The 15,212-nt window shown below is 40.6% G+C and overlaps 1 protein-coding gene across 6 annotated transcripts in view; it reads right to left on the bottom strand.

The window, feature by feature from the left end:
* The window catches only part of ATP8A2 (ATPase phospholipid transporting 8A2), a 349,469-nt gene that overhangs the window by 208,880 nt on the left and 125,377 nt on the right, over positions 1-15,212 (bottom strand). For all 6 annotated transcript variants that reach the window (XM_087757791.1, XM_087757793.1, XM_087757792.1 and 3 more), the window contains one exon: positions 552-724. In XM_087757791.1, coding sequence (XP_087613917.1) covers positions 552-724 — 173 coding nt within the window. The remainder of the gene's footprint in view (positions 1-551; positions 725-15,212) is intronic.

Below are 15,212 nucleotides of genomic sequence, written 5' to 3'. Positions count from 1 at the left end.
ATTAGATGACACTTTATTTTAGTGAAGGACTTGCTTCCTCTTCCATAGGAGCAGGAAAGAAACTACTACCCAAGTTGCTTTCCAGCATACTTATGAGACTGCTTCCAAGAGCTAGCAGAGTTCTGCCACCAGGAGGGAACATGCAGCTGACTGAATGCTCACCTTGAAGGTGTACAAGCTCTACTACTGCACTGTAGAGCATCCTGCAGGACAGGAAGAACTGAAATTTTAAAAACTTTGTTGGCCTGCCAGTCAGCCTTATGAACACTTTCACAGACCTGTCTGTAGTATAAGAGGAATACCTCTCTACAGTCCTCCTGTACTCCTCCCAGCACAGCCTTGCTTTGTAATAGTTTCACAGCAGAGAAATCAATTATATTATCAAGTGGCTCACCACTGCAGCTTGCTTCCTTCTTGAATATCACACTGTTTCCCCTACTTCTATATTTCCTGTAAGCACTATAAGCATGAAAGGAAAGTTAACATACTAGGTAAAGTTTCACAGGCTTTGTGCCCATTTTGTTACCAGAAGTCATCCCAGAATTTCTTACCTGCAACAAATGACCGCTTTACAGGAGAGTGCCAAGTCCAGAAAGCTCTGCCTGACTTCAAATGAAAGGGCATACTTCAGTGTGTGGCCATCAATAATCAGAGCAATATCGTTTTCCTTGCCCAGCGACTCCCCCAGACTGGTACAATGTTGAGTCAGAGAGGCTCTTGTTGCCTGAAGAACAAACAGAAAGAAATCATGTTTCTTCTTAACATAACAAAAGTGCATCCAAACTGCAGCAAGGCATCTCTGGACTATGCAATGGAGCACAGTATACATGCACTTGAACTAGAAGTGACATGAGATAAGTGTTTTAACAGGACCTTGTGCAAACATATTAATTTGGGTCACAAATCAGCAAAAGCTGCACCTGCTTGCCTAGGAACACATGCCTTGTTTCAGTGCAGATTCTGGCATCTCCACTACACACCCCTGCATGATTCATGTGCCCACACTAGTTGTGATACATCCTCTTCAGCTGCAGGGCAGGTATAACCTAATGCCTTTCTTGGCTTTTGACACCATCCATAGTATTACTATTTATTCAAACAGTATTCCCTACCCCAAAAAACTTTTTCACTGACAGCTGCTGCTGGGAAAAGAAGAAAAAAAAAAAATAAATCAAGTGCTCATGTTTCACTATCACCCCAAATATTTCAACCATCCTACTGCAGTGAAATTCATGCTTAAAGCAGTCTGCTCCATTCCCATGCAGGTTGGTTTAACCATCAGTTCCAGCTGAGTTAACCACTGCTTAATAGTTCAAGAAGTTGCTCATGATCTGAAGTGTATGCGCACTTTTTGACAGAGAAGGTCTTGACGCACAGGACACAGGATTGCAAAACATGAAAAGCAAAGACTTCAGTACCAGTCAAACATTGCTTTTAGGTGACAAATGATCACTAAGTGCTGGATTATATAGTTTTTCAGTTTTTCCCCTTTATTAAAAAAACCAGTATCAGAGGCATACACAAAAATAATTGGTTTCTGTTTTAGCAAAGCCTCACCCAGTTTCCAGTCTAGTGTTCTCTCCACTCTTACACCAACCAAACACAGAAAATGCACTCCTGCTCATCTTAACTGTGCAACTTTGAATAATTGTGCTAAACCAAGCATTACACATGCTTCTGCTTATTGATATTTAAAATTACTTATTTTGTGATGCATTGGTCTAAGCAAAATATGTATTTTTTTCTTTATATAACAGAAAAAACACTAGAACAGAGTTATAACTGTCAGAAATGAAAATGTGATATTTATTCCTCACTGCAACCCATTCATCATTTTATAGATCCAGATTTCTCCAGAGGATTACAAAGCCACAAACCTTTGCCAAGTGCTGCATTTCCTATTTGCACCTCCAGTTTAACAGACAGATGTTTGGAGAAAAAAAAAAAAAGAAAAACTAAGGTAGCTAAACTAGTTACTCTGGACTACACACCTGCTGGTCCTGAGGAACAGATTACCTCAATCAAGGCAGCACTGATGTGGAGCCTGGATTTCTCTCTCTGCATTCAACTGAGGAGTTGGGGTTTTTGCACATGGTTGAGCAAACCAAAGATGTATAGAAACCTGCATAAGTGAACCCCCTCACAAAGATGGCAAAAGAAGTATTTAAAGTCGCATCTCTTTCACGTCAAAGACACCTGAGCCAAAAAGCTCCAGTTCCATATCACACTACTAAAACAGTGGGAAACAAGTTTACATCCCTAAAATACTTCCTTCAGTGATCTCTGCAGCATCTATCCGTGAAGGGAAGAGATGAGGAAAAAACCAACAGCAAGAGCTTCCTAGTACCACAGCTTAATTTCTTGATCTAAGCTTTCACAAGCTGTTTCTGTGCACTCTAAACAACAGAAACATCGTACCAAGGTGGGTTTTTCTTCTGTGAATGAAGTGATGGCAAACTCCTCTAACCTGGGTGCTTGCAGGGCTGCTTTTCACTTTTTTCCCCCCGCCTCACTACCCACCATCTGCGCAGCGTTTTGTCCTTTCTTAAATACGCTTTCCCAGAGGTGCCGCCATCTTGGCTGAAGGGCTCAGCTGTGCCCTGTGGAACCAGCTGTTCCCACCACAGGGCAGCCCCGGCCTCTCCTCACTGAGGCCCCTGCCGCCCCCAGCACCTTGCCGCGGGCACCCAGAACAGCCGACCAGATGGGCACTGCTACAGTGCTCAGAGAAGCTCAGGCAGATCGAATCAGTATGTCAAACTACTGGAGACCGAGAGCTACTCCACACCCTCCGGGACAAAGAACCACAGGGAGTGCTTCTGGTTTATGGTAGAAGACCTCTCCCACCCCCCCCTTTTTTTACTTATCACTATGCTTCAGTAAGACCACACTACCCCAAGTTACCTCATGCTCGCTGGAGGCCAAGCGCCAATAAAATCATGGCTGCTCAGATGTTATACAGCTTGTTGGTGCCTCCCAGCAGCCATGGTCCTGTGAGCCACCACCACGGCTCTGGCGCCTCGTACTGCGGCCCTCAGGAGGGCCGGGTTCTGCGCACCACAACCCTGTCCTGCTTCTCTCACTTCTTCCCCCACTCCCATGTCGGTGGCAAATATTTCATAAGGTTGTAACAATAATATTCACCCTGGTTAGATGTATCCTGACCACAGCCATCGGCAAGCACAACCAGTCCAAACTTCTCTTCCATCACAGTACCAGCAGGATCATCCCAAACACTTTGGACTTTGACCATTCCAATAATGTTTTACTGAAACAACCAGCAACAAAATGTTCCCTTTCTGTTGATTTTTTTTTTTTTTTAAAACAAAAGATTTCTACTATAGGATTACATCAATGATCTTTATATATGTCCCTAAGGTAACAGTAAGGGATTTTTTCCTTTATCTTTTTATTTCCAGCTCAAATAAGAATTGCCTTATTTTGGAAAAATACACTAGCTTCCCAAATTAAATAATTAAAAAAATGTTTTCCATGCATAATACTGAGTGAAATTGATCTGACTTCTGTTAAGACAGACAGCCACCACAGTACACCGAGCAGCAAGACTGAGTATACTGTGATGGTTAGAGGCTACATATTTTTGCTTGCCTTGAATCACGTTTCTCATACAAAATTCAATAAATATGTTAAAGCCTGAAATGTATTGCAAAACTGCTAAACACGGGAGCACTTCCAGCCATCTGCTGCATAAAGTTCTGAAGTTTGACTAGATCAGTTTTACACAAGTAAAGCCAGTAAAAGACAAAACTAGCCACACTCAATCAAACCAGACCACGACCATGGCCAAAAGCAACCAGCCGGGAACGAGTGCAAGGATACAGCACGCATATACCAGCTCTCTCAGAAGAGCCTCTGAGCCCCCACAGTTGGCAGCTGTGGGACCTCCCAAGCCAGGTGCAGGGTCTGTCATGGGAGAGCCCTCAATCCCCAGTTACCATCAAGAACTGCGGGAAGTAGATCAAAAAGTCAGCAAGGGGAGAGAGGTCACCTCCCCTCTAGAGTAAAGCGGGATGCAGAACAGCACACAGGCAAGGAGGAAACTCCAAGAAACATTGGAGATTAAATGAATTTTGGGTGGTGAAGAACTTGAGGACATGACAGCAGTCAAGACAGCATTACAGAGCAGAGGAGGAAGATCAAGTAGCCAGAACAACCAAGCGTTCCTCGGCCAAACAGGTGGGATGGGAATCAGGCTGCTTTCAGACACAGGGGAGAGAAAAAGAGGAGGGGAAGTTGCTTTGCAACTTTTCTTTTGCCCCAGTCATTGGTATGGTAGTCAAAACAAACTCACTCTCGTTCACTAAGAAACTATCCCCAAACTGCAGGCACATTTACAGATTAAGTGAATGAGTGTGACAGAGCACACAATTCAGCCGTTTCAGACAGATTACATTTTGCACCTTCTTCATTACAAGAATGACTGTGTCACATTCCCTGCTTTCCTGTTAAGTTGCAAGGGATTAGATGTACGGCTTCACGGCATGCTTTATTTACACCGTACCTGAAAATTTAACAAAGTAGATGACTGTGCTTAAACCATTACAAACTGGTGCAGGGAAAACAAGGGTATGTCTTGGGAGAAGAAAGCTGTTTTATCTACTTCAACACTACTATGTATTGACAACACTCACAGAAATCCCAAGGATGGTATAAGCGATACAATTTGGGTAATGTCATCAGTAACAATTTTAACCCAAGAACCCTTGCCCCTGGGACCTTGGAGGAAGTGTCATTTGTTTTTCTTTACTGCTTTGTCTCAGTCTTGCTCAAGCCTTTCTCTTGCTGTCAAACACAGAATTACCCTCCGTCCTTCTCCCGAATCCACTCACAGGATTAAAAAAATCCTCTGACCATTTGAAATCCAGGGAGACAGTGCCTGCCCTTATTCCCTGTCTAGCCCTTCTGGCACTTCCAAGGAAACACCCTCATTTTCCCATTGCTTCTTCACCTGACCCAAGGGAAGGTGAAGGGCCAGGGCCCAACCACCCCCTCCTGCAGAGGCAGAGCAGAACCTGAGGGCAAGTTCAGGAGGGTTATTCAATATCCATCATCTGTTACCCGAAAGTCACATGGCAACAGGAATACTTAAAGGTGATGGTTCTCATCAGATAAGATTACTAGTCTCTCCATAGTTTATTATCATGGCTATGCAATAAGCCTCATCCAATTCATGCCCTGGTCACCGAACTTGCTCATCTTACATACAAGATGTCACAGAATTAGTAACAGGATTAATGATACCCCAAAAAGCTATAAATCAAGGATTACAAATTGGGCATCTCATTTAAACAGCATTTTGTAAAGCTCTCAATATACTCTTCCATATGCATGGCTAACTTACAACTTAATAGCTTATACAGTAAAAAAAAACACTAATTACTATTTCTGTTTCTTCCAACTACTTACAAATGCTGTTTTAAAAAAGAAAACAAACTACTGCTCCTGTAGGCCAGTGCAATTAAGCAAAAGAAGCTAGTTCCAAATGTCAGTGGGTATATAATAAAGACTTCCTAAGTAAGCAGATGAACAAACATTTGGAAACCGTAGGGAACTATATGCTTTTGTGGGCAACTCATTACTGGTAACTCGAGTAGAAATCTCTACTTTGATACCTAGCTTTTACTCTGCGTTTAACATCAAGGGATAAGTTTCTTCTGAGTCACATCAAGCAAGGATAAATCAATCCTTTACTAGAACAAGCGTGATGGAGAAGAAATCAATAGCAGTCCTAAGAAAGCATCTGGATAACTCAGACCTGTGGAATATCCCTGCCATTTTTACTAAGTACCCATTAAGAGTAAACAGAAAGTTTGTTGGGAGTTCTGACAAAAATAGAATATTACAGAGGAGAATATTACAAGCACTTTACTTATCCATAATAAACTTGGATTTTTCTCCCTCAAGATTTCCTGTAGACACACAGAGCATCCTGCTCTAGGGAAACCTGGAGAGGTGCTGGCCAATCAGACCTTATTGTACTGTCCTATCAGATAAATTTCCACCAAATATTAAAGATACAGATACAGTTTTACTTAAAGGTCAGAAGGTGCATCAACTGAAAAGTCCATCAGTTTAGTAGCCCTGATTCAGTGGGCTACCAAATAAACACGGACACTGCATTAGCCAGTATAGGACACATGCTTAAGCTGTCTGTTGAATCAGAGCAAATTAGGTTTTCATTTAATTTTTATTCTACTTTTGCACATTTGTCATGGTTGGGGGAGTTGATTCTAAAAACATCAACAGTTCTGACTCACACAAATGCATTTAAGGGTTAATGTTGTTATGGTCTCTATGCTTGAGTTAAATTCCAGACATGGTGGCATACTCCATAACAAACCTACCCCATCTGCTTTTCCTGTTTGTTTCCCCATTTCCATTTCAACAAGTCACAACCCCAAATACAAGCCTTCAGCATTTACTTGCATTACTGTCTTAAAACAAACTTTCAGATTTTACTGTTCTGTGTGTGCATAGTCTCCATCCAGAACATGGAGTAACATTATTAGTACACTGTTATAAATCTCCATAGCAGAGTATCATTTGTTGACAGGTAGAAAATGAAAACATCCTGAAGCAGAGTTTGTGTGGTCTTTTCCCTGGACTGCACTCAGGATCTTTAACAAACCTTTTAATAGCATGCTTGTATATTCTCACACATATCTGTGAGCTTTCTAAAGCCTCAGAAAAACACCCTGCTATGCCCAGCTTTCTATTTAAATAACAAAATTGACATAAACAATTTCTGGGATTTCACAGACTATTATTTTGCAGTTTAACAGAGCAAATACTAATACTTTTCACATGATGCTTAGAGCAAATCTGGAAGTCAATGCAATCAGAGTTAAGTTAATCAGAGCTCTGCTGACTTCACTGAAAACAAGAGTTGACTCATACTGTAATAAAAACATTAGAAACATTACTACATAGGCTGTATAACAAGACCTTAAGGTTTTTTTTTTGTATGCGCACATGCCTTTGGGTAGTTTTTTGTTTGGTTGGGTTTTTTTAAACAGCAGCACACCATACAGCCCATTCCCTCCCATGAGGGCTTGGGAAGTTCGCATGCTACAGCAAGAAATGTCAGTGTGTGAGGCAATCTGGTATCCAACGCAGAGTGACAACATCAGATACTTGTCAAGAAAAAAAAAAGTCAGTAGGACTTGCAAAAACTTTGGGTGCAGAAGACTTCAGCGGGATAACAGCCATTCCCCAAATTTATCTTACAAAGCAGCTGATACCCAGAGAAGAGCTGAACAATTACTACAAGATGATCAGCTCCAAATCTCCTCTTCCCCTTCCTCCCCTGCTTTTCCCTGGAAAGGCTCACAAGTCACTGAGATAACAGGAGAAGGAAATGAAGCCTCATTTGCATGGCAACTACCACTCATGTTTCATTCCAAGCATAGAGTGGTATGTGGCCCACAAGGCCAAAGGTCTTGGGAAGAAAACTAAATGGCAAGTAGCATCACATAGACAAGAAGGCCTCTTTAGCTGAAGAGTACTACTCACCCCTGAATCTGTGACCTCTGAGACACACATACTCATTAGGCCTAAATCAGCCTTACATTCCGGCCTTCTCAGGTATCTACATTTCATGCACCCTTCTTGCATGGCCTTTCCTCCATCTCAAAGGAGCTAAAGCCATCCTTACACAACCAGCTCCTGCAGTAAGAGACACAAAACTAATGCTTACATTAGTTTAATTGTCAACTGCATATACTACTTGTTATATTTGTCATAAATCTATAAAGTACTTCTAGCTATAACAATTTAAAGATCTTTCCAAGTTAACTTCTTCCATCATCCTATAATTTGTTTCCAAACCACTAAGTGTGTGAGATGATATAATTATACAACCTGCTAACTCATTGTTCTGGAGTATGCTGAAGTGCCAGCTCAACCTATTTTACCAATCTAGGAATTCACTTTTTATGACTTCTGCTGTTCCCTTTCTACGTGTGGATTATGTGAATAATCACATGTAACAATTCTTTTACTGTGCTGAAAAAGTGGCTTCAAGTCAAAATACCAGCCATGCCCCATGCCCCCTGCCCCCCCTCCCCCATTAAATGAAAAATCTTCCAAGGAGGACTTAAGAAAAGCAAGGACTTCACTGCATAACTCCATTCAAGATAACACTTGCCAGCCCTACTTCATGGAAAATTTTCAACTGTATCTTAATTGCAACTTAGAAGCTTCACCACATGTTCGGTGAAGTCTTTCACTTCAAACTGCCTAGTTGCTGTACCTGAGGGATCTGTAAGGACATCTGGCAGAAGCAAATTTACAGGAGAATAGGGATAACGAACATAAAGGCAAGACAGCCTAGTGTTTAAACCAAAGCTGGTGAAACATGATACAAGTATTTAGAGCAACACCTGTTGGGCAGAAGAGTCACTGGAAGTGCTTTCCACAATAAATAGCACATGTGCAAGCACTAACCTTAAAACCTGTCTTGAAACCAAGGAAGAAATACCATCGCATTTCCAGAACAGACACTCACTTTTGCCAGTCTTCCAAGTTTTGCACCAAACTTGACTAGGACAGCAAACAACTTCAACTTCTGAAAGCAGACAGGCAACTTCCAAAGACTTAGTTATAAGCAAGGGTGCAAAGTACGTTGCCACAAAGCTTAGTAAAGATGACTTCTTGTGCCCAGAAAGAGGCCAGCCACAGGATTTGTTGGTCGGGTTCCTCTGCTGCAACTTCCTACAACTGATCGATCTTCAAACAGCTGATTCTTTAACTGCTTCTGTGTACTTTTAGACTTCGATTGTGGATGCAGACATAGTAGTGTTTGCTAGGTGCACTGTGTCACCTGCTTACATAAAACTGATCCAACAGCCATGGTTTATGGCCAATTAAATGGAAACTCAAAACATCAGTAGAATGGGAAATATTTAGCTATTACTATGAGGATATGCATGGCTTAATACAATCAACTGTACAATAACATGGACCTTCATGTTCTACTCAAAAATTTTCAAACAAGCATTTGCATACTTTCTCAACAATGAGGATGTTCTTAAGACATGTTTCTTCTACCCTTAAAGCTGTGTCACAACGCCAAAAAAAAAATCAAACTTGACAGCAGTGTGGACATTAGTCTGACCACCTAGCTACACAGTGCAACAGATGAGGCAGTATGTGTTGAACAGAGTAGGCTATGCCATACTTTCCTGTGCCATACTTTCTTGCCTTCTGCCTTTTCCATAACAGCATAACACTTAACTGACATTCAGCTTATGACCCACCTACTCCTTTTCTGCTCCCCATCTTGTGTTTATGTGGTTGAGCACTCCTGTGCAATAACACAATCTTGTGTCTTTCCTTTTTTCCTATAGCTTCTTTTAGAAGAGGCCAGGATAAAGGACTTAAAGCAGGAATGTGTGTTCAGGTGCTCATACAAGTTCTGAGAGTCATGTGGAACTTGGAAGCGTCTCACAAGATGAACGTATATGAAGGAATAGCAGTAATTTTGGGACCTATGAGCTATTGGACTATGGCACAAGAGACAAGAAGAGAAATTAGACTAAGATGACTCCTAGGAAAAAACCTTATGTACCAAAGTATCTCAACAGTATGCAGAGAGGCAAACTATGCAGCTCCATATGAAATCCCATCACCTGTAAGGTTCTTGTAAAGCCAAAAGTAGAAATATGAGCAGTGAGGTTGTTTTGTTTATTGTCTTGCTGAAAACAGCACTATACGGAGATGCCTCTGAAAATTACATATTTCTAAAACCCAATTTGAAGAGTCCATCCATTCCTCAGCTTTACAAGAAGAACAGAATATAAGGACACTTTCCAGTTCCAAAGCCAAGAGAACAACTGAAAGCTGAAGACTCCAACTGTGAATACTTCGCTACTTTGCATTTCAAAAGAAACATTACAAGCATCTCCCAGTTTAGGAAGCCTTGAATACTTTGAAGTACATGATTCATTTTAAATTCAACCTGTACCCACAAACCCACTCAAATGGATCATGGGAGAAGATCAGATCCCAGCTGACTACCTTCAATCTTCTCTTTTCAGCGAGATCAAAATTTAACAACAACAACAAAAAAATCAGGCTCATCCATAGCTGTTGCTCAGTATTACTGCAGTGCTCAGCCTGTGTCACATGCTGATTTGAAGAGATACATAAGAGCACACACTATGTGAGCACTCCAATGACATTTCACACTGACAAATGCTAATTTGATCTTGTAAGTACCAGTCAATTACCTGACTTCACCCCTTTGAAGCAATTCTCCAAAGATTGAAAGGTGGAACAAAGTGTCCCATATTTGACAAAACTTCAGCCTGAGCCAGTTAGAAGACATTTGATCCCGGGATCAGGAGTGCCAAAACAGTTTAATATTCTCAGAGTCTGGTGAGAACAGGAGCACGTATGTACAATAGCTGTGAAACAGTCTATTCTAAACCATTCCTGCAGGTACTATATAGAAAACCTGCAGTTTCAAAATCATTCCCAACAAGATTCCTCACAAAGCCCCTGGAAGCTTCACTTAACTCTGAGTGGTATGAGTGGATACTGTTTTCAGAAGATGTTACTATGGTCATCATCTGCCTTCCCACAAGAGTCTGTAGAAGTCGCGCAAGCAACACCTGCATTTCTCTTGTGAAAGTATTTAATAAGCTCAGATACCACAGTTACACACAAACAACCCCAGCAATATGCCATCTGTTCATCCAAACCCATTTATGAGAGTAAGCTCACCATGATGTTTAAAGAACCACAACATATAAAATATTAGGCAAATATTGTTATAGAGCAAGTGCAAATATCACTAAAAATGTAAGGCAAAACAAGAACCCATTCCTAAAACATGTCAATCAAATGACCCACTGATTCTAACAGCAGTACTTGCTTATTTAATAGCACCATGATTCTGCTTGATGAATATCATCTCCTACTATGCCAAGAAAAACATCATATGGAGGACCCAGAGATATTAGATGGCCTCACTGAGATCATTTTCATAGCTTTGAATCTAACTTCAACCTGAAATTCCTTCACAGTAAGCCAAGTAATCTAAAACATCTGTATACAAAGGGTCCTTAATCTGCATAACAAGTCTCAGGTTATCATACATACAGACCAAATCTTGCCTTCAAAAATTAGATAAACAGATCCTATCAATACTTAGGTCTCCAGTGGCAGCTGAAAGTCCAGATGAATTGGACCATCAAGAGCTATAACAAGAGCTGTAGATAATTATTCAAGGATGTTTTCAGTTCTGTAACAAACTGATTATGCAGGAGCAGAGGAACTTGGTAAATAGTGAGGAAAATATACCCTGAAGGAACCTCTGTCCTGTCAGCAGTACATCTATCTCCAAGAACATCCCAACGTAGTTTAAAAAAGAAAAATGAAATGGATGTTTTAGAAGCTTTGTTCGATCACAGAAAAATCATCTCCAAATATGTCAGTCAGATATACCATCTCCAATACATATCCTATATAAGTGTTGCAGGTAGTTCAAGTTCAAGATCACAGTAAAGAATAGCACCAAAGAGCTGACCACCTGAAAAGTACATAGTTAAATGTTCAATCCAAAACTTAATGCAGAATGCCAGATGACTGCATGTTAAACTTAAGGCTCTCAGTGAAGAAAAGTGGTGTCTTTATTAAGGAACATGTATGAAGTCCCCCTGCAACCCATGAGCTGGGTGCTCAGGGGGGAGAGGGAGAGGAGAAGGAGGAAGGAAGAGAGGCTTTTTCCAATTTAAGAGGTAAAATGCATTTGTTCATGATTTCACTAACCAGTCATCCCCCGTCTTGCAGATTAATCATCATGGCAGTCTGTGCTGCCAGAAGTGGTAGTCCTAGCATTTTAGCCTTTTGAAATAAAACCTCCAATTTCCTGCAACAGTACTTTTTCCACAGATTAAAGAGAGGGACACTGATTACAGGAATGGCATCTTCAAAATGCCAATATTTACTGTAAACCCTCATTAAAATACTAAATTTATTTCTTAAAAAAAAAAATATCAAGAAAAGTGACAAAAGTCTCAGCATTTCAGCCCAAAGAACCGACATCCTAAGTAGTCCTCCAGTGCAGCATGATTGCCAAAGGCACCATCTTGAAAGCCATGAGCTTTTTGCAATCCTTTGAGTCCCCAGAGGGCAAAGCCTCCAGCATAAGAAACAATTGTAGAAACAACTGCAGCCAAAGAGACAATTCATCATCATCAAATGTTCTTCAAATGCTATGAAAGACAATACACACTTGTTCAGTTTGATGTTATTTTTTAATATTTCCAACTTTACCAAGAAACACGTGTACCCTGGGAAGACTAGGGATTTCAAATAGTATAGCTAAAACCCTGTTCTCTTCACATTAAGAACAGGATTAGGCTTATTAGATGATTTTTCATTTACTCCAGCAATGCTCTACATAGGACAATCTCTATTGCTTTCAATACATATTAGATGTTTGACCACAGAACAGTTTACGGTACACGTAAAACAGTTTATACCTCATACTACAGAAAGGGCAAGAAAGAAATGCTTGTTCTGGACACTAACACATCTGTGTAATTATTAAAAGCAACTGTACTCTAACAAGAGGAAGCAGTCTTAGTTTTGTTGACAAGCTAGAATACCTCAGTGTCTTTATATTTTGATATTTTAGCTTTATTAAATTCATTCAACAGAATAGGCTTTTTGTTTTATTTCCTTCTACTTTTGTCAAACAAGTCCCAATTGCTTTTTCTCTTTCTAGTATAACAGTCCAGCTTTTCCAGAGCAGGAACAAGCCCTTGCTTAGAACTCCAAGGAAATTACGCTTCTGCTGAGTAATTTCCCAAAGGTAAAAGCCAACCTTTCAGCTCACTGGATAAGTCTTCAGATCAAGAAGATACCACAACCTTCTGCTTTAGAGCATGAAGATATAGGATTCTGTGTTACAGTGTCCTAACCACATGCTTCTGTGTTTTAAGTTGTCAGCACACTCAGCTGACCGCAAACTGCTAAGGAGACTTCAGCCAAGAAAATTACACTGGTGTGTGGACATACAAGTCAGCCTATAACTTACTCCCAGAAAAAAATATTGTGGTATTTTCTTATATGTACGTAGGGTGCTTTAAAGACCTAGATCTCAGCTACAGATCCTGACTTTTTCATATAGGTGTGTGTATATATGTGTGTTTATATAAAAACCATATAAAGTAATGTGTATGTATATTACCACTACTATAATACCCTGGGTTGATATATATGAAATATAACCATCCTGATTCAACTTTCAGAAACAACTTTTCCTGAAAGGAAGACAGAAAGAGCAGCCAGCAATGTAGCCAAGACTATACTGAAGGAGTTTTATCATTGCTAGCAAGTAAGGAATCCATGGTTAGTGTATAAAAGACTGAACACTAGCCACAACAAAATATAGACTGGATGACAGAACCCATCTTTTCTCCAAAAGAATGCTATACATAGGAAACACATAGTATTGAGTAGATAGATTTGTACAAGGCAGGATTGCCTCAACATGATTTTCTTATGCTGCAGTATCTTGCCAGTACAGACACAAGCACATTTCAAAAATAGTGTTCACTATGAAAAAAATCATTTATTATTTTCAAGTCATGTTACACCTGTAGTGTGGAAAAGAGAAAGTTTCGGTTTTACCTTTTCACATAAGGTAACATCAATCTGTAAGACATCAAAAAGTTGGAAGGACAGAATTTTCCTCTCTACAGACTAATAAAATATAAAAAGGGCTAGAGAAAGCCAGAGCTTCAATTATTTTTAGCCTTCCACTCAGTTTCCTCTCCAAAATCCCCCTTGGAAAAAAAAAAAATCACTATTAGCATCTGTGTAGTTAATAACTCAGTTGCATACTAGTGTAAGTAACAGAGGCCATACCACTGTCAGAGTTCATAGCCAAAGTTATTCTAGTACTTGAGTAAAAGGAAACTGCTTTGAGCATTAAGCCAAACAGCAAACTAACAACTCAAAGCTACTCAAGACAGTCCCATGCATGCAACAAGCCAACCTGTCATATTAGTCTTCCTTTCAAGTGCTTGTGTACTATCAAAGCTGTTTTCCAAGTGAAGCCGAGAAAGTTCCAGAGCAGCTGATTAGCACAGGCAAGCTCTGTAATAAAACCGGCTTTTAAGAAGCAGATTGCTTTTAACCCGAGTTGTTTTCTTAAAGCCCTGGTTTTGATTTAAACACAATACAGGTATTGAACAGAAATATGAGAGAACTTACAGTTCTTGAAATACCCTTTGAGATTTTACTTCTACCCTTAAAGCATGACAAGCATCAGAAGTTACTCACACTCCTTGGGTTATATATTTTTCCTTTTACCCATAGCTGACTAGGCAATAAAGCAACATACAAAGGTGTTTTCAGAAGGATCTGATACAAGCTGTACTCCCATGACCTTACCTCTTTCCCAACAGCCTCTTGGCAATAGGGAACATACACATTTGTTGACTGTTTCCATCCAACTGGGATTTCCTGTAAGGACTCCTGAGCTCATTTACAGTCCCAGAACATCACTTTGACTCATTAAAGAATTAGTTCAGGCTTCCTGCCCTTCAGCAGCTGCTCAAGGTAGTAGGCAGGGTGCAACAGGTTATTCTGGCCACTTTGTTCCTGGCCTCAGTCCCATCTGTGCCCTCTCAGGGCTTCTAATAAAACAGAGCCCAGCAAGCAGACAAGCGAGGCAGCATCCTCCTGCCTGAGCTAGCCCCTTCAGCAAGCAACTGGAAAGATAGCCCTCAAGTCTGACAATGCTTGTGTCTAAAACAAAAGCGTGCCCAAATTGCTTAAGAGCTGCTACAAGGGCAGATAAAGGCTGAGGAACACCCTGAGCAAAGACGACACTAAGCACGCCCTGAAGGACAAGAGTCTGGACACTCCTACACCTGGAAAACACAGAAGGCTACTAGAGGAAGAAGAAGTGGAGATGGGAACACAGGAACAGAAAAGATAGGGGAAACCTGATTTTTCCCTCATGCCCCAAAACTAAAAGAGCTCCATAGCTTAGCTTTCAAGGAGAGGACAGTAGCAGGACTAAAAATGTTTACCTTGGATTAGTTCTTGAAACCCATCAATTACAGTGCTAAAGTAGAGGCATACACTAGAGAAGAAGAGAAACACTACTGGGAAACAAGCAAGATGCTAGGAAACACTCCTGCTACATCAGCAGAGAGACCTTTGCTATCTGA

Source organism: Nipponia nippon, unplaced genomic scaffold, assembly GCF_047370975.1.
Source record: "Nipponia nippon isolate SJK-2023a ecotype South Korea unplaced genomic scaffold, ASM4737097v1 scaffold_2, whole genome shotgun sequence".
In the NCBI taxonomy this organism is placed as follows: domain Eukaryota; kingdom Metazoa; phylum Chordata; class Aves; order Pelecaniformes; family Threskiornithidae; genus Nipponia; species Nipponia nippon.
Note: the sequence above shows the minus strand (reverse complement) of the source record. Positions and strands in the feature narration are given on the sequence as shown.